Source organism: Lichenostomus cassidix, chromosome 1 (assembly GCF_008360975.1).
Source record: "Lichenostomus cassidix isolate B80296 chromosome 1, HeHo_3.0, whole genome shotgun sequence".
In the NCBI taxonomy this organism is placed as follows: domain Eukaryota; kingdom Metazoa; phylum Chordata; class Aves; order Passeriformes; family Meliphagidae; genus Lichenostomus; species Lichenostomus cassidix.
The window spans coordinates 110,801,973-110,820,995 of record NC_139479.1 but is presented as its reverse complement, the minus strand read 5'-3'; the positions used below and the strand labels follow the sequence as shown (position 1 = coordinate 110,820,995).

Genomic DNA, 19,023 nt, shown 5'->3' with positions numbered 1-19,023 from the left:
TGCGCTTTGGGAATGAACCTTCATAGGTTATGACAGCTACTGGGATATTTTTCTGTGAGCAAAATGTACAAAGCTCCCCATTAATTGGCAGTTTCATAAAAAGTATTGCAGTTTCATAAAGCTCTCCTCTCAAGCAAAGAGGGAGTAATGTTCTGCCCAGCTAATGGATGACTTCTGACTGGATCCGAGTTCAGCATGGAGTCATTGCAAAGATCAAATTGCTGGGATGGTCCATGAAGACAGAACAGTCATACTATGGTTATTGCCAGCTGATGTTTACTGCATCTTTCTTTAATATGGTGCCCTGCAACAATCAAATGGAGAGATCACAAATAGGCAAATCTTTAAAATTAGGCATGTTTGTGGCAGGAGGTGACTGAAGTGTACATCTTTTTGACCAGCTGTAAAAAGTTCCTGCCACCATGGTTATTTTCTTATATTACTCAGAAATCCAAAAATACTCTTAAGACATTAAGCAGCAGGTCGATGCTATTTGCAGTTGAGTGATGTTATAAAAATTACCAATTCCTTTAAAAGTTTATGTCTTCTAATTAGTATCACCTAAGTCTTGGTTCAGTTTTATGCCCACACACATGCCCTTCTGACTGGAGTCATCCTTCCTGTCATGGTTACTTGTGCAGAGTCCTTGGTAAGTTTGAATCAGGTTTTAAGATTTATTGATCTGGCCTTGTCCGTTCTGTGGTGTGTTCTTTGATTTAATTTAATGACCATAAAGCACTCAGGCATGTTGGCATGAAGGGTGCACTGAAAAAAAAGTGATTGATTGATTGATTGATTGATTATGTAGAGACATTGCTCTCCTCATAGTTAACAATGAAGCTAGTTTTCTGTTACACACATTTGTGTCTTCCAGGGCACACATATCTTAACTGAACCAGTCTGCCTGCAGGTGTGAACCACTGTAGAAGCAGTTACGCTCTTATGTAAAGATTAAAATTGTCTATTTTAAAGATACATGCAAATAAAAATGAAATGCAATCCAGAGGGGAAGGTTCAAAGCACAGACAGGATGTCCCTTCTGCTCTCTAAGACAGTTTTCACATCGCCACACTTGGATAGTCCTCGGAAGAACTGAATTCATATTGTTGCCTGCTTTTGTAAGTCACAAATAATGTTTTCTTTTTATATCTGTGTGTGTTTATGTGTGTGTGTATGTGTGTGTGTGCGCACCCTGTGGCAGAGGAACAGCAGTCACAGGGAAACACCAAAGCTCACAAACTACTGAGTGATTGTAACAGAAAGATAGATGGAAATAACATGAAATCAGCTCCTCAATATGTTGAAATGTACAAAAGAACAAAAGGCAGCCTAAGCAAAAAAACCCCCAGAAAACAACAAAACCAACCAAAATGACAGGGTGTTCATTCAAGCAGATTATGCTGGCAATGGCAATACACAACCTATATACATGCACTTTGAACCTTTCTCAATTTATTACATGAAGAACAATATAACAAATATTATTGGCATTTAAATTATTACCCCTGGGCAAATAATAAGAACCTTGCTGAAATGAGTGGGGCAATTCATACACCATTTAGACCTATGCTATCACCTCTCTGGAGAACAGTTTATTTGTTACACATATTTCCCATTCTGGAAGTTTTCTTCACAATTAGAACAGCCAGAGATTTGACCTACTTTCATTTTTCTAAATGACAAGTGAAATTCCAGAGAATAGGTAGGTGGCTCTCAAAGAGATTTTGCTGGATTACATGAGTATGCAGTGTCTGTTTCCAAGCCCTAGACTATATTAATCATATGCTTTCAGTATCTTTGTTGGATTGTCTATAAATTTAGGAAGGTCATGGATATTGTGTTTTCATGTTGTAATAATGTCTATACTGAATGTATTCCAGCTACACCCTTTAGGGAAAGGCAGGCAATGCAACATAACCTCCCCAAATAAAACTTTTTGTCTCATAATTCACCTAGCTCTACACCACAGCTAATGTGTAAGCATTTCTCAAGGAGCTGTAAAGGAAGGAAATGGTGCTAAACTCCTTTTAAAATTATCCAGTCTAAGCTAGTGCTGCACACAATAAATCACATTGACCTGAAATTCCTAGATGGGGGAAATGGGCCATGGCCCCACAGCTATCAGTATTACGGTGCAAAATGCAGCTCTTACAGTAGGAATAAAGTATTTCTTGCACATTTCCGCTTCCTTCAAACTTGCTTGTACCACACTGAATTCCCAGTCCAGCACCGATGTCATTTTATCATCGGTGTCCCACTAATGTCACCTTTTCTATCTCTCCGAGTCCCCTTTACATTTCTCACAGACCAGTAACTTCTTTAAATCTCCTTTCTTCCCACAGATATTGCCTCATAACCTTTTCCCAGACTTTGATACATCTAATCAAAATAATATTTTGCATTAGCCTCTTTGGCTTACATACGTTATCTTCCTGTCTCCGACCACCGTGGGTCCCCCTCTTAATTTGCCTGTTGTCTTCAGATCTCTTTTTTAACATTTATCTCCTAGCTCTCTGGCTTTCACCACTTTCTTATTTCTTACTACAAGCAGAACAACATCAAATGGGTTTCTCTCACATCTATCCCTCCTTAACTTCTGTGCTTCCCATATCCTCTGAGTTTCTACCTTGTTCAAAGGACATTAAAGAAACAGAGTAGTAGAAATGAGAGGACTGCTGTGGAAAAACATAGAAGGACTTACTGTGACTGAGGGAATGAGAACTAAAATGGCAGATGAAATTCAGGGCTAATAAATGCAAAACATTACAAATAAGAAAACTTTACATATAAAATTATGATCTCAGAGCTAACCATTGCCATCCAACAACAAGATTTGGTGTATATAATAAACAGTTTAAGAAAGTATCACTCTGGTGTTCAGCAACAGCCAAAGAAACATGCAAACTGTTAGGAGCTGCTAGGGAAGGAACAGAAAAAAGAAGGTCAATATTCCATAGGATAAATCCTTGCCACACCTGCACCCTGGATACTGTGTGAGGATTTGGTCCCTGATCTCAAATGCGACAAAGCAGAAGTAGAAAGGGTTGAGAGAAGAATGGCCAGGATAATTAAGAGCCTTGGAGCAGCTCCTATATGAGGAATAAATAACTCAGGCTGAAACCAGAGAGCTAAGGATGGGACAAAACCACAGAAGGAGGAGTAAAAGCTCATGGGATGTGTAGATACTAAATAGATACCACATTGGCATGGAAGGCTAGTGGGCAGAGGGTTCAGAACAGACAGAAAGATGATGGCTTAGCATTTTGTGTACAGTAACTTCTGGGACTTCATGCCACAAGAGATTACAGAGGCTAGTGGGCATGAGGCTATAGTGGTTATAACTCAAAAATTACTAGGCACTTCCATAGAAGGACAATCTATTAAGGACTATTAAATACAAAAATATCACACCTGGCTTAGGAAGTCCTTGAGTTGCAAATGATTAGAAGCTGGAAGATCATGCTGAGGAAATAACACTTTTATCACTGTATATATTCTTCCCTAGGTATTTGCTGTTGTTCTCTATCAGAGACAGGATATTGAGCCAGATGGACCTTTGGTCTGACCCCATACAGCCTTTCTGATGTTCTTGTGTTTATATTCTTAACTGACCGTATGGATGCTCCTTGCACTTTCACCTTCCACTATACAATGCCAAAAAACCCCTCCTGCCTACAGAAGCAAACTGAGAGGGAGAAAAAATATCAGTCCCAGCGCATCTTTACTGACAAATCCTTCCCAGATAAATTTGGGTACTTATTTACTCTTTTAATCTAGTGTCAGACTGGTGTCATTGCTGAAAAACCATTCACTCTGCAGCTCTGGTCACCTGAAACAATCTGTGCAGACCTCTCCCCTTTCAGCAATTCCTTATCTCCTTCTAAATTCTCATCTTAAAACCTGACTTTCTAGCCTGCCTTCAACCCCTCCATTTCTGTCTCTCCTGGTTATTGGTCTTATGACTGAATGCTTTAATATTTTCACCATGCAAGGTCTTTATGTCACTGTTTCATGTAATTTATACCTGTGAGCTGGAGCCTTTCCCATCTTGCTTTCAAGCACTGGCCATATACTGTATGGAGTCCAAAACGATCCCCACCCCCTTATTGCTTTGGGGGTTTGGCTTTATTAACAAGGATATAAGCAATAAGAAAATAAAGTTCAGCTATTTCTAAGGCTTCTCCCTCATGGCTGCTCAGCCAGCATCTTAGATGGCCTCTCCCCAGCAAACCATTTTTATCTCCTTTTTACACAAGTGAACTAATAAGCCACCTACCTCAATGAGTCAGCAGAACCCACTTAACCCTTTCTCACAAGGGTCAGAACTCGCTATCAGGATGGTTTGCCTAAGACTTTTTACAGAACCATATTCTGGCCCTCGGTCTTGAATAATTTATTTGTGCAGCAGACCTAGATTAGTGTTTAAATCAAAATGCTGCCCAAACAAAGGCTGTGCTGTACAGTGCAAAATGAAACCAATTACCACATCATCTACTGCTCGTCTTTTACAGCGCGAGATGCCCCCTACAGTACTGCAGAGGACAGGCTTGCCTGCTGGGAACATCCAGACACAGGAAGCAGCATAGGGATTTTTTCAGAGGGGATCAGCCTTTGATAAAAAAGTAAATTCGGTGCCAGAAGGTATTGCACACTTCCACTTTGATCCATCAAAACTTAAGACCTTTTCTAGGCTGAAATTAAAGCAAGCTCCAAATATGTCTATGCAGAGCTGTTTTCCACGGAGCAACTTTACCAGGGATGAAGGAAAGAGGAAAATGCCTATCCTAACACAGGCTGCAGAAATTCAATATAAATTCTCAGAATGCAGTGCAACGCCTCGAATTTCACTACTTTAAAAAATAACAACTCACAGAAATATTCAGAAACAAGGGATGCATTGTAGTATGTATTATTTTATAGCAGAAGAGCATTATAAACCTTAGAACATCTCTGCATGCCTGAAACATTATCAAGACCATGTGCCTTATGTATTTCAGAAATGTAATCTTGAGTTTACTAAAAAAAACCCAAAACCCCAAAACAACCCACAAAAGTAAGTTATTTCTCTTATTTTTCCTACCTCTGTTACTGTTCAATCACCTGATTTTGAGACTCCATTCACCTGACAATAAGTAGCTATCATTTACCCCAGTCCTGGCTGTCAGAAAGAATCATCTTTATCTTCAGAGAAACAGGGATAATGTCCAATCAGTGAGTTATAGTTGAGAGAAATGATTCTAAGTTTAGGAAAATTGCCAGCTGCATTTTGTTATCAGTGACCATTATTTAGATAGCATGGCTGATGTGCGTAGCACCATACAGACAGGGACAAAGAGCAGGCCCTTGCCCTGTGGAGCTTGCTGTCTATATTACACAATTAAAATAGGCAGAGGTACTAGCATAATGGTAATGGTGAGCTCTAAGCATCACAGTGGGAGGGAAAAGAGATTAGAAGAAAAAGAAAAACTTCCTGTGAGAGAGCACTACTGCATCATCCCTCCATTGTCGTTTTATATTCAGCTCTGCCAGAGGGCTTTGTTGTTTCAAAATACAGTCTGTACAGAAGAGGGAACTGATAATTCCAGAGTCAAAGTCAGTAGAAACTGGCCTATGTGCTCATAAGAGAGAGGTGGAGGATGTTGACTGGCAAGAGTTGGGTGCTGTGGTGTGTAAAGGCACACAAGTGACGCTGTGGCAAGCTGGTGGATCGTGTCGCACAATCCTCTGCAGGGCATGGAAAGACCTGAAGCTCTTAACCTGGAATATTCAGTTAACATGGAGGCTGTGCTTCTTCCTCTATAGCTCAGGATACAAACAACACTTTAACAGTGAGAGGCCATTTGAACCTACCACCAGCTCCTGAAAACAAGCTTCCAGGTGCCACCTTCACAGACACACAATTTCTCCCCAGTGCATGGCGCCTGACACCCATGCTCTAATTAAACTATTTTGTTATGAGGTCAGCTTTTGTATCACTCTTTTCTTTCAAGGTAATCATGTTGAAAATTAATCTGACTATTAACACAAAAGCACAAACTTAGCTGAGCTCCATACATAAACCAAAGTGAAGTCAATACTCAGCAACCCAGCCTAAACTAACACTAATCCTAACTCTATCTCTTTAACTACATCAAAAAATGAGTTTTAGATGGCTGCTAACATTACTGCATTTTTCCTTTGTTGGCCTGAAGTTATTAGCAGGAACCAACCATACTGGAGCAGAGACGACTCCAATAGAAAACAATGGTACCATAGAAATACATTCATTACTGCACTGAAATTCTAAGAAGGAGGCATCTTCTTTTTTCTAGTGTTCCACTTTGCTTCTGCTACTTAGTGAAGTAAAACAGAACATGTATTCCCCTGAACTGTCTTATTTCTGTAGACATTCATAAGGCTGGTGCAGAAAATGAGGCCTACCTGGTAATATCTTCTCAGTCATATAACATAAAACTGATTAAGAGAAAAACATTCTTTAAGTTCCTAGAAAAGGCTGTTGGCTTCTTCTATTTATGATGAAAAGGATCCTAGAAAAAATACATCCAGTCTTTAACAACACTAGGAAACTGAAATAACCAAAATGGGATGTGATTGGTCTTTTGACTTGAGGTGCCACCGTTACTTGCTTTTGCTGCTGAAACATGGTCTGGCTCCTAATGGCTTCTAACATTGTGTTCCTACCTACATTGATCATTTAATATCAGCATCTTCTTTCTGACAAACCACAAACACTTGCAGAACTTGACCTCTTCCCTTCATTGCTTTTGATTAAGAAGAGAACTATCTGCAGGAAATGCCCTGCAAACCACAAAGGATTATCAAAAATATAATGAGTGAGTGATTCAGGGACTCTGTGGCTCTGCTTGTGTTCCTGTGGTCTGATCTTGGTCACTCTTCCCTTCTCCGCTGGAGCTTTGCTGTAGTTTCTTCTAGTCGGCTTCTCCAAGCAGCAATAATGGCATCATCATCCATCTCTTCTTCCTCTTCTTTACGTCTGCTTCGCCTGTACTGAGAGACCTGCCTAGATGCAAACCTTTCTTCACTTTGCTCCACTTTTGCCTCCTTCTTTCCATCCTCTTCAGACTTTGAAAAGCTCTGGGTGAACTTTCTCTTTGCTCCAAATTCTGACACATCTGACCTGGCCTCCTCTTCACATGCTTCCACATGATGAGATCTAACTCGGCTCTGTGTAGATGGTTCAGGGGACTCAGAGTCAAAAGGTGGTTCAGGTGACTGGCTGAAAACATGCAGCTCTGGGCTATTTCCTCTGGAACTTGTCTCACTGACCCTGGACCTTGTGAACTTGTACATCTTTTTGTCCTGTTTTGCAGAAGCAGAGGAAAATCTTGACATGGTTCTCAGTGAATCTCCTGTTGACTCATAGGAAGAACAGCTATCTAGCTCTTTTCTTTGGGATCTGCAGAATCTGTAACTGGATGTTTCAGAATCCATCTGTCTGACTTTGGATGACCTACTATATTTCTCTCTAGTTTTCTCAGTTTGATCATAATATGATGGTGGTTCTCTTTCTGCTTTCAGGCCATTGAGCCACTTGCTAATATCAGGATCTGTCTCTGACTTTGGTGCACCCGAGGTTGCAGGTTGACTGGACAGATCGAAGACTGCATCAGTTCTGTCAAAATCTGCTTGCAAGGGGCGCCTGTGGCTGTTTGTTGTACTCTCTATGTCATCTTCTGTTTCATTTTCCTCTGCTTTGGTCACCTTTTTTTTAAATAAAGTGCTACGTTTATTGTCTCTGATCACCTTTTCAATTTGATAGTCTGACATTTTTTCTCTCATTTCCATTTGCATCTCCTTCTCTTTCCTCCGGAGCTTCTTTAGGTCAACATCATCAGCAAACAGGCTGTACAGTGGCTTGCTTGTCTGCGTTGTTCTCACGTTTGAAGTAGTCCCTTCTGTCCTTGCGCTCACAGAGCTGTTGCAAGACAGCACAGACTGAGACTCAGCCCTGCGCAGCTCCTGCTGGTGGAGCTGAGAGGCAGCAAGGGATGAACCACTCTGAGCACTGAGAAGAGAAACTTTGTCATCATCTGCACGCCTGCCAAGGTCTCCTGACAGTGAGGCCATGGCAGACGATGGACGGGACAGCATCAGGATCTCATTTTGCTTTTGAGCAATGGTTTCACTGACCACGTTAGCGATCCAGTTCTGAATGCTTGCCATGGATATTGTGTCGCCTGGGCCAACTGCGAGATTGGGAAGGGGTATACTTGGCATCTGAGACTGCATTGCTCCTGCACAACTCCTGGTCTGTGACAAAGATGAATGATTTGTCTGCATGCTCAGGGCAGAAGCTGCATCGTCGGCACCACTTGCAGAAGGTGCTGAAGGCCAGAAAGCTGACAGGGGAATACTCCCACTCATTGTACTCTCTGTCTCCCAGCTGCACATGGACTGGCTTTCTTCTAAAATTTTCTTTGAACGTTCAAGGAGCTCTACACGCCTCTGCTTCTTTTTAGCTGAAGCAGAATCCTCAGTTTTGGCAAATTCCAAAAATTCCTCCTTGCTGCTTTCGCTGCCCACCTTCTTCTGCCGCTTCATTTTCCAAGCTTGGTAAGCAGTCAGATCAATATCTGACAAATTCTTCCCTTCTGTTTCCTCCTGATCAGGCTGGCTGCCATCTGCTCCAGGAGATGGTTCTAAATCCTTCTTGTGAAAGCCAAACTGGATCCTCTTGACCTTCCACCTTTCTAGAGGAGTCAGCTTGTCCTTGTTCTTTTGGCAGAAATTGTAGAAGGAGCTACAGGAGGAGTCTGAAAACACACTCTCCTCATCCACGTCCCTCTCCTTTCTTCCCGTTTCTGGGGATTGTCTCTCCTCACAAGTTCTATTCCTAGAATGATACCTCTGAGCAGCTTCTTTCTCAATCTCCAGAAGTCTCTGATTCCACATATCCCAAGTGCTCTCAGAAGACACAGAACCTGAGCGGCTCCTCCTCATCCTGCTAAAGCTACTGGCTTCCAGCTGTTTTTTTAGGGTTCGAATTTCGAAACTGCTCACACTCTCAACATCACTGAATTCACCTGATGGGTAAGGTCTTCCTCCCATGCTGCACTCACCATCCTCCTCCCTGGCTGTACCCTCCATTTGGTATTTCTCATTTCTGCGCTGCCAGTCGTGGATCCTCTGTTCCACATCCTCATCAGATTGTTCCTCTTCCTGATCCAGACGCTTTGGAGGTGTTCTTCTTTCATGGTGAACTCCTGCTTCCTTTGCAGACAGGCCTTGTTTCCTCCTCCATTCCTCATACAACTGCTCCTCTTCCTCCTCAGTGATCAGGGTGGAGTGTTTGGAAACCCAGCTAGTTTTTTCCACCGATGAAGAGCTCATAAAACTACCCAGCATGCTGCTGGTGTCCTCTTCCTCTACTGTGATGGAGTGGGCTTTGGCTCCCTTGATGCTCCCTGAGTCCCCAGCTCCAGACAGTCGCGAAGTCCCTGCATCAGCAAGAGGACTTTGGCTCGGAGTCACTTCCTCATCTCCAGAATGCTCCAGCTCTCGCTCCTCCAAGAGCTGCTCATTGAGCTCCCGCAGCTGCTTCAGGAAGCCGTCGTTGGGGTAGATGGCACGCTTCTTCCTCAGGGTCATCAGAGCCTCCAGAATGGTCATGTGGTGGTAGATCATCAGGTAGGCAGCCACCAGCACAGCCGAGCGGCTGATCCCCATCTCACTGCTGACAAGGATTCTGCCTACAGAAGGGAATATGGAAGGAATCAGCTATTTCCAATTACAGACAGGATGCTCTGGTATGTAGCAAAAACCATTCTCTGAATAGTGTTAAAAACCACGCAGATTATATGTTTCAGTGACTGAAACCAATACTAAATATTTGATGGCTTTACCTTAATAAAAATCTCGATACATATGAATAAAAAGAACATTAGCCCCAAAAGCTGTGGGCAGGCACATTTCCAAACAATCTAAATAGTATTTGTATTTTCGCCTACACACTTCACTTACTCAAATATTCAAGAAGCTTAGAATGGGTATTAGAAAGGCAAGTGAGACATTCTTGACTTGCTGGCTGGCATAGGGACAGACATTTAAGCTTTCCATGCTTTTTTCTCAATATGTAAAAAGAGAGATATTAGCATTAGCCTCCAGGAAGGTATTGGGAGGATAAGCAAATAACTAATTTTTTCTATAAGGCCCATTATAGGACTTAAATACAGTTTTATATTCAATTAATTGCATTTTTGCCAGAATCCAGATCAGTTTTGCAAGGTGCCCTCAAATAATTACATTGTAGACTGGCTGGAGGCCAAAGTCCTATTATAACTTACAAGAGCAGAACCAAGCATCTATCAGAAAGGAGCTGATTTTAACTCTGACAAACTGATCCATCTGCTTCAAGCTACTGGGACCCACTGTCCTGTACCAGTGACTGTACAAGCAAGAATTCAAACTGAGGATCTGCTTTATTTTATGGCATTTACTACCTCTTGCAAAAAACTAAGCTTTGGCACTGAAGAATTGTCTGGGGTTGTTGTAAGTTACTTGTATAGCAAATTACAGCTAAAGAAAACCTTGTAAATATGAGGAGAGTGTAAATGAGGCTTTGCTAGCTTGCAAACAACTGAAATTACTGTTTCTAAATGTGTGATAAACTCCAGTTTAATCAAACTGTTTGCACTGAAACTTAATGAAGCCAATTTAAACACCATCTTTCTGACTGCTGGTACGTTACCACAAGTGTTTACCTAATGAACCTCTTCCTACAATCCTGAAATCTCTTTTATACCTTTCTTCACATCAAAAGTGTTGGTTGCCTTCCAAGTTCTTTACCAGCCAGTAAAGCCAACCTAACAGCTCACCAAAAGGAGGAGATCTCCTTCCTCTCTTTTCTTCCAAGGCTCCTGTGCCTCAGTGCATCCCTTCCTGTGTGGGCTCTGCTACTGCCCAGGCCCTTTAACAGGCCAGTTCAGATCACTAACCCAGGAGAAAACCATCTTTTCCCTGCTCGATTGTCATTTTTGCTGCGTTAGGGAGTTGAAGGGTTGATGAATGCCAGCAGCAGGAAGCACCTGGACCATGCCAAGGATAGTAACGAGTTATGAGGAAGAACAGAGATGGGCAGAGTGTCCCTCCTCATGCTGCTGAGCTATTAAAACTAGCTCAACATTCCTTGTATATGAACAAAACTTTCCACTTTTCTTACTGGCCTTTCTACTAGGAGGTAATCTGCTGCCTCTCTATACAAATTAAATTAATTGACAACTTATATGAAGAATATCAGTGATTTCACAGATCTTGGTGCTTCTTTCAATACTGAACTGCAAAAAGATATTTGTAACTGTCCACTGAAGCTGCAACAAAATGACCAGTGTGCACAGGAGGTCCACAGAATAACAGTTGCCATGGAATTGAAGTCCAGCAAATCTGACAGTAGCCGGGGTGCAGACACCTAGTGGTTCAACTCAGCCACTTGGATTGTTCTAATAATTCACCTGGTTTTTTGCCTCGTAGCAAAACTGAAACATACAGGGTACAGGAATATATCTATCTATGCAAATATAGTATTAGGTAGTACCAAATTTTTTAAAACTATATTAGAACAGAGCTTCTACTCTTTGCTATAGTTGTGCTCTTTCAAAGCAGCTGCAGGAGGTGACTGGCAGCCACTTTGAAACTGAAGCCATGGGGCTGCTGGGCTGCCTCCTTTTACCAGTCTGGTCCCTTCAGTTTTGAATGCATCCTGGCAGAAAAGGACAAGAGGTGTTTGCTGTAACTGCATGCAGAGGACAAAGGCTCTGCCCTCCACCCCTTTACAAATGTGGCAGCAGCTGTTTATCAGAGTAAGGCTTCCCCTCATTAATTCCTGAGAATCCTGGAACCACTGCAGTCTTCTCCTCTTACCTCTGTAAGTCAGCAGTGCTTCGTCCAGGAACTCTGCAGCTGGGCGGAAGTGTTTGGAGATATCCACATCTGGGAAATCATCCACTTCAATGCCCAGGTACTGGATATTGAGACCGTTGTAGAAACTTGGTCCTGTGTAGACCCCTGTACCATGAGCTGCATTCAGGACATGTGTGATCCCCAGTCTCTTCAAACGGCTTTTGTTCACTGCAACGCTTCTGCAGAGAAGGAAAAAAGGTGTTAGGTATCAGTGCTCCTCTTCTGGGTGGGAAAGAAGATGCATGCTACAAGGTCTGCAGAACTCCCAGCCCATGTTACTCATTCAGCATCAGGCACCACTCAGACCTTAATGTCCTTTGAGAGTTCTACAGGTATTTCTTTCCAATTCTCACTGGAAAAAGAAAACAAGAAGACTGTATTCACCTGTAGAGCCATATGCTCTGTTTCCACTCCAGTCTGAAGTTCGTACTGTCATCCTAGGTTCAGGCTGTGTACTTACAATTTTTATCACTCCATAATTGGTGCTTTACTCTATATCCCCTTGTAATTCTGTCCAGTCACTTACAGGTATCTCAGACAGCTGAACCATGGTACAGAAGACCTAATCATGTTTACTCGAAATTTGCTATGGCATTATCTTTTAAACTCCCTTTTACATAACAAAAGACTTTAATTCCAATTTTAGGGCCCAGTTCCAATCAGAACAGTGGAATTTGGGCTTATTTGTCTTTTCCTCTCCTAAACTGTTGAAGCAGTTCTATAGCATAGGAAAGCTGCTGATTCTATTCCAGAAGTATTTACTTTTCAGTGCATAGAGATTTCTGTGAGCACAGTCTGAAAAACACTTTAGGGCTCTCTAGGGATGAAAGGTATTAGATGCATGTAATACATGTTATGCCTTCAATGGTTCCATTTGACCCTTTACTGGGAATCTCATGCAACTTGATGACAAAAGCTGACACTCACTTCTCTGCTATGAAGACATTAGGCCAGACTTCATCCACAGCATCCCTGGGGGTCTCCAGCCTGTCCTTCACAAGTGCCCTCTGCAAGTCCATCACACATGGTGTGTTAAACAAGCTGGTGTCATCAATCTTCTCCTTAACTCGGTTGTACAGGTCTTCCACCATCAGCTGCTGCGCAGACTCCAACATCCTGGGACACACCGAGTCTACCCTGACTTCCTTTGTCTTCAGCTCTGCAATAAACTGACATTGTAACTAAAAGCACATAAAAACAATGCAAATATATGAGCTGTCATTACCTGTGCCTGGGAGAAGCCTTGTGGCTCTTTTTGCCCAGAAACATCACCCTGTTCTGTCTGCAATGTGAGCACATACAAGCTCACCTAGGAACTGCCTCAGGGTAATTAGCAATGAGAAGGGCACATTGCCCTGTCCTCTCAGTCCCACACTGGTCAAAGGCCTGGGAGTTAAGGGCACCCTTATTCCAGCCCAAAAAGAATGCAGCTGCTGCCTACATTCTCCTGAACAGGGGGAGTGGAGAGGGAGCTGCTGAGCTCTTCTCTCTGGCATCCAGTGATCAGACACGTGGGACTGGTTCAAAGCTGAGCAGGGGAGATTCAGACTGGACAATGGGAAACATTTCTTCTCTGAGAGGGTGGTTAAACACTGGAATAGGCTTCCTGAAGAGGTGGTTGATGCCCTATCCCTGACTGTGTTTAAGAGGTGTTGGACAGTGCCTTGGTCAGCCCTGAAGATGTCAAGTAGCTGGACTTAGATGATCACGTATATCTGTTACAACTGAAATACTCTATCCTGTTTTATTCTGTTCCATTCTATTCTGATTTGTTGCAGCAAGCAATCAGCACTCAAACTGTATTTACCACTGCAGTACACAATTTTGCCACAGATTCACTGCACAACTTCAAAGGAAGTCACCAAACCTTTCTGAAAGTTGTTATTTCTTTCTCTATTTCAGGTGGAGTTTTCTCATAATGGCTTTTCTATCATTTAGGATCTGTAGATGAGAAAGGCAAAACACATGTAACTCAGGTCTGTATAACTTACATAGTTATCTTACCTTCACTGATTATTTGTTTGGCAGCCACAGCAGATGACAGATGGATTGGCTCCATGAAGATGCTCTCTGTATCAGTGTCTGATATCACTGAATACCTGCCAACCAACCACACTGCCTGTTAGGCAAATTCCCTTCACTGGGATCCCATCCCCAGGACTTTAGCCCTTTTCACCCATTTCAGAGAGGAACAGCAGGGAACTGGAGCAGGGATGATCCTTTGATTGTAGAAGGGAAGGCTCAGCTCTTCTCCCACCCCTCATTCCCACCCTGTTCTCCAGCATGGCGCTGCAGGCTTCCAGTATGCTTTGGCATCCAGTGTCTGCAGGATGTAAACAGGTCACATGGGGAGAAGCTGCAGTGGGCTGGGAGTGCAAACAAATTGCCTGGTGGAGGAGTTTATGGGTAGAGAAGATCAGTGTCTGGTTTGAGACTGGGATGGGGGATGGATCACAAGAAATAGTTTCACAAGTAACTCTCATTTAGACAGACAGATATAAACATGGATCTAACTGGAACTTATTGAATAACTCAAAGCAGATTACACTAGAAAACTGTTGGGTTTTCTTTCTGCCAGTTAATTACCTACAACCATCCTTTGAGTTACCACAAGCTGCAATGCAAGCACTGAGATTGAAGCCTGTGAATCTCCCCTCAGTGCACACTGGGCACTTCAGAGCATGAACCTGTGGTCAGTCTCTCCACTCACATCGTGTTGTATAACTGCAGGTCAGACATCACTATGACACCCACAAACACCTTTGGAGAGAGTTATTTGACACAGTGTACTAAGTTTTTGTTAAGCAAAAAGGGGCCACAATCTTAAAAACAAGTATATTTCCATCTGGGTCCACCTATGCAGTCCAAGAAAATTGAGTCTCTCAGACCATCTTAAAATATTTTACAGAGCTTTTCCCCTGATCTGCACCCTCTACACTTCCTTCCTAATAGATGGCACAAATCACTAGGACAAGTTTGCTGCCATCACAGAAGCTCTCTGTCTGCAGGCTTGCAGACTTGCACTACACTGTTTGTTTTTGTTTAATTAAAGCAGGAGCGGGAGGGTGATTAATATGCAGTCAGGGTGCAGCAGTGTCTGGAGAGCTGAACTGTTTTCATGCTCCAGAATCAAAACAGAGGGCACAGCCATCGGAAACCACTTAACAGGCTCATCCAGGTCATTTAGTGGAGTTCCAGCACTTGTCAACCGTGACTGAAAGTAATCCTTTTCTAGTTCTTCAAAGGAGTTTACGAGATGAGCAAGGGGAGTCTCAGTCTCATTTACAGGAGCTGACACAAATTTGCAGCTATGCCCTGCCTTCAATTCCTTTTGCTGTAAAGGTTGCCTCCAAGCTCAATAAAAAGGTAACAGTTGGTAATAATCTGCCACCACAGCCTCAACACATTTTACCTGTAACTGCCCTGAGCCTCTGTGAAATGCAGAACTGCCCAAACCTGGGTCCTTCAAGGACCCCCTTCTGGCTGGGAAGGATCTTGCCATTTTCATCCCTGTGTTTTGTCACTGACAGCAAGAAAAAAGAGAGGAAAAAAAGGAACGGGGAAGGGGAAGGGAATAAACTGGAGAGATGCTTCTGTTTATTTTGAGTGACTGATGAGCAGTAGGAGAGAGCTCAGTACATAATTTTACATAATTTTACTTTATGTGAGCTCAGTGATCTTCCTAAACAAATTTGAAATACATATGGTTAAATGACGTAAGTACTCCATCTTAATTTTTCTGCAGTGTCCCACAGTTAGCAGGAAACATTTAATAACCTCCTACTTGTTGAGGGCCACTGGGGCAGGTTCTTCTCAAACTCAATCCCTACTCCTTGCTTTCAGCTAAAGCATCTCAAAGGGTACAGAAAGCCCTGCAGAGCATTTTGCTTTAGGAAAAGAGAACAAAGGCATGTATTTTTCCTTGTCCTAGGAGAAAACACATCTAATCATGCTTGTTTTGCTTGAGGTAACTCAATTTCTGCTTCTGCTGTGACAGCCTCCTGTTCAGTGCCTGAAGCCTGTAACTAAAGTTGGTTCTGAATCAAACCCAAATCCCAAGACCTTTGGTCTTTCTGGGGCTGTCAAAGCCTAATATCAACATTAAAAATATCCACAAGTCCTTATAATGGGCATAAATATGAAGCTGGAGTTGGGAAGAGTTGAAATTGGATCAGAAGTTTCAGTAATGAGAGGGTGAGACAGGTAAGAGGGACGACACCAGCCCACAGTAATCTCTTCTGCAATTTATCCCTGCTGTGTACACCTCCCTGTGAGGTGGATTAATTAGTGCAGGAATCTTGTCTCTGCAGGCTCTCTCCGTGCTGGCACACTGACCCCGCCTCAGGGAGGGCAGGGAATCCCCGGCTCAGCTTGGCCCAGGTGCACCGTGGAGCAAAGGAAGGGAAGAGCAGGGAGGGGCAGCTGTGGCAGTGCCTGTGGACTCACCGGCTGGGCGAGGGGCTGCGCAGGTAATGGGCCTGCACGGCCTTCACGTCTGGGCCTTCCTCCTCCTCCTCCTCCTCGGGCACCGCCGGCTCGCTGTCCGAATCTCTGCCGCTGGCCATGGCTGCCAGGGGACCTGCTGCAAGGGGAGCAGGGCAGGAGGGAGAGCCATTACACAGGTCTGCATGGGAGGCTATTCCCCGGCTGTGGGGTGCAAGTGGCAGGGAGATACAGCACAAGGGGCTCCCACATTTTGCTCCTGCGAGGAGCCCTTTCCACATGGGCTACACTGGCTCCTCTTCCAGGGCACCTGCTATCCCCAGGGCCTCGTGCAGCTCCCTGGCTGCTGCCCAGCGAGCGCCAATGCTCTTCTGCCTGTGAGTAAGGGTGCAGAAAGGCCAGGAAGGAAGGGGTGGAGGGGCAGAAATTCTATACTCCCCTGACCGTGGTGTCTGGAAGGAGCTGTACACAGCCAGAGCCAGGCTGGAAGCAGGGTCGGGGCAAGAAACATGAGACCTCACCTCCTCAGAATGAAACACTCCTAAAGCTTAAGGCCGAAGGAGTTTTAAGGCTTGGGACTTTGTCCTTGTAATCCTTTGTGTGGAGGCTGCTGTTCTCATCCTGGGCACAGGAGAGGGGACCATAGCTCAGTTAATAGCATGGAAACACAGTAGCCAACACTTCCCCTGGCCCGGGCACAGGGACTCTTGCCTCAGTGCCACACGAGCCGGCGGCAGCTCCCAGAGAGCCGGCAGCCAGGCTCAGGCTGGAGGATCGCAGCCATGTGGTCACTCACAGGCCAGTGAGTGGGAACGCAGGGGACCAAGGGAAGAGAACTTACCCCTGTGCCTGGATGGCTCCACTGGGGGTCCCTGCTGGAGGCACTGCAAAGGAGTCCACTGAAGACAACAAGGAATTGTACTGGGGGGAAAGCAATCAGCTGTCCCCCTCTCGCTCTCTCTACAGCTTCTTCATCGAGGGGCAGGACAACTGTTGGCACCAAACCTTTATCAGCTTTCTAAATATAGCTGTCCTGACACTGGCTGCTGGATTGCACAGAGAAGGAATTCAGTGCCTCATAGAGAGCAGCTGGTCAAGCACTTAACTCCTTCCCTGCTGTGGGCTGGCGCTGGATCCTCTGATGCTTTTCAGTTGCAGGAAAGAGTCCAGAGCCAGTGAAGCTGGACCTCTGCCTGCAGAGAGCCTATAGGCAAGGGGGATCCCACCAGGCACAAACTGAAATGCTGCTATGACCGCTGATATCCTTGGGAATGCAGTGCAGGATGAACCACTCCAACCTAAGGGAGAGTAAGCTACCTGTCAACTACCTAGACTTCTGTAATGACTTTGGCATGGTCCTACACAACATTCTTACCTCAGATGTGGAGAGAGATGGATTTGATTGATGCACTGTTTGATGGATAAAGAAGTGTCTGGATGGCATCCAGTTAGTCAATGGCTCAGCATCCAAATCGGGACTGTCAACAAAGTGGTCTCCCTCCAGGTCCTGTACTGGGACCAGTACTGTTCAATATCTTTAATAATGACACAGACAGTGATACTGAGTCACCCTCAGGAATTCTGCTGATGACACCAGGGTGAGTGGTGCACTAGATTCAGTAGGGGTAGGGACACCATACAGGAGGAGTAGGCCCACGGGAATCTCAGGAAATTCAACAAAGCCAAGTGCAAGGCCCTGCATCTGGGTCAGTACAGGCTGGGGATGAATGGGTTCAGAACAGCCTGGAAGAGAGGGACTTGGGAGTAAGGGTGGATGAACTGCCACTGGCTGTGACCCAGCTCCACCTGCAGCCCATAAAGCCAACCACATGCTAGGCTGCATCAGAAGTGTGACCAGCAGCAGAGGTGACTGTCCCACTCTACTCTGCTCCTGTGAAACCCTACCTGGAGTACAGCATTCAGCTCTGGAGCCCCTAGCACAAAACATGGACCTCTTGGAGCAAGACAAGGGCCAAAAATTATCAGAAGGCTAGAATGCTTCTATGGAGAAAGGCTGAGAGGGTTGGGTCTGTTCATCCTGGAGAAGGTTCTAGGGAGACCTTACTGCAGCTTTTCAGTACTTTAAGAGGATCTTATAAATAAGAAGGAGAGAGAGTTTTTACCAGGGTCTCTAGTGATGGGACAAAGGGCAATGAATTTAAATTAAGAGGGTAGATTTAGATTACATAAAAGGAAAAAATTCTTTACTGTGAGGACAGTGAGGCACTGGAACAGATTGCCTAGAGAAGCTGTGGATGCCCCATCACTCAAGTGTCCAAGGCCAGGTTGGGTGGGGTTTTGAGCAACTTGGTCTGGTGACAAATGTTCCTCCTGTGATAGAGAGGTTGAACTAAATGATCTTTAAAGGTCCCTTAGGACCCAAACGATTCTGTGGTTCTGTGGTTTTATGGTGAGTTGATTTCTGTTCTTGGAAGAGCTATGATTGAGCTACATTCTGTCTTCTCTGATGTCTTTCCAAATAGTAAATTTCTAGTTCCCACCTCCTGCCTCCCCAGCAAAGCTCATGGGCCAGGCTGGCCCAGGCCAGGACCAGCTGGAAGTCTGAGTGCTGTTTATCTGTACTGGGGGCTCCAGTTGTGAGTCATGCAGAAACATCCTATTGTGGATTCCCTTTGCAAACAAACAAGCAAACAAGAAAGGAAG

At 44.2% G+C, this 19,023-nt stretch overlaps 1 protein-coding gene across 2 annotated transcripts; it reads right to left on the bottom strand.

The window, feature by feature from the left end:
- Nucleotides 1–1,430: 1,430 nt before the first annotated feature.
- STYXL2 (serine/threonine/tyrosine interacting like 2) lies at nt 1,431–17,900 on the bottom strand. 2 transcript variants are annotated; one of them, XM_085076315.1, is made up of 6 exons: nt 17,201–17,900; nt 16,363–16,495; nt 13,921–14,015; nt 12,844–13,075; nt 11,878–12,095; nt 1,431–9,710 (listed from the first exon to the last, which is right to left on the bottom strand). In XM_085076315.1, exons 2-6 carry the CDS (start codon nt 16,479–16,481, stop codon nt 6,889–6,891), a joined length of 3,486 nt encoding a protein of 1,161 aa, XP_084932441.1. In that variant the 5' UTR covers nt 16,482–16,495; nt 17,201–17,900; the 3' UTR covers nt 1,431–6,888. The 2 variants fall into 2 exon arrangements, with proteins under 2 accessions (XP_084932441.1, XP_084932433.1); XM_085076307.1 differs by having other exon boundaries at nt 16,363–16,498; nt 17,201–17,896.
- Nucleotides 17,901–19,023: the final 1,123 nt, after the last annotated feature.

What these genes read in the sequence shown, in the direction of transcription:
- STYXL2 (XM_085076315.1), bottom strand. Translation starts at nt 16,481, where the DNA reads ATGGCCAGCGGCAGAGATTCGGACAGCGAGCCGGCGGTGCCCGAGGAG. An exon ending in CAAACAAATAATCAGTGAAG is followed by an intron (nt 13,076 to 13,920) that starts GTAAGATAACTA and finishes AGTTTATTGCAG; the next exon opens with AGCTGAAGACAAAGGAAGTC. An exon ending in AATGTCTTCATAGCAGAGAA is followed by an intron (nt 12,096 to 12,843) that starts GTGAGTGTCAGC and finishes CCTTCTCTGCAG; the next exon opens with AAGCGTTGCAGTGAACAAAA.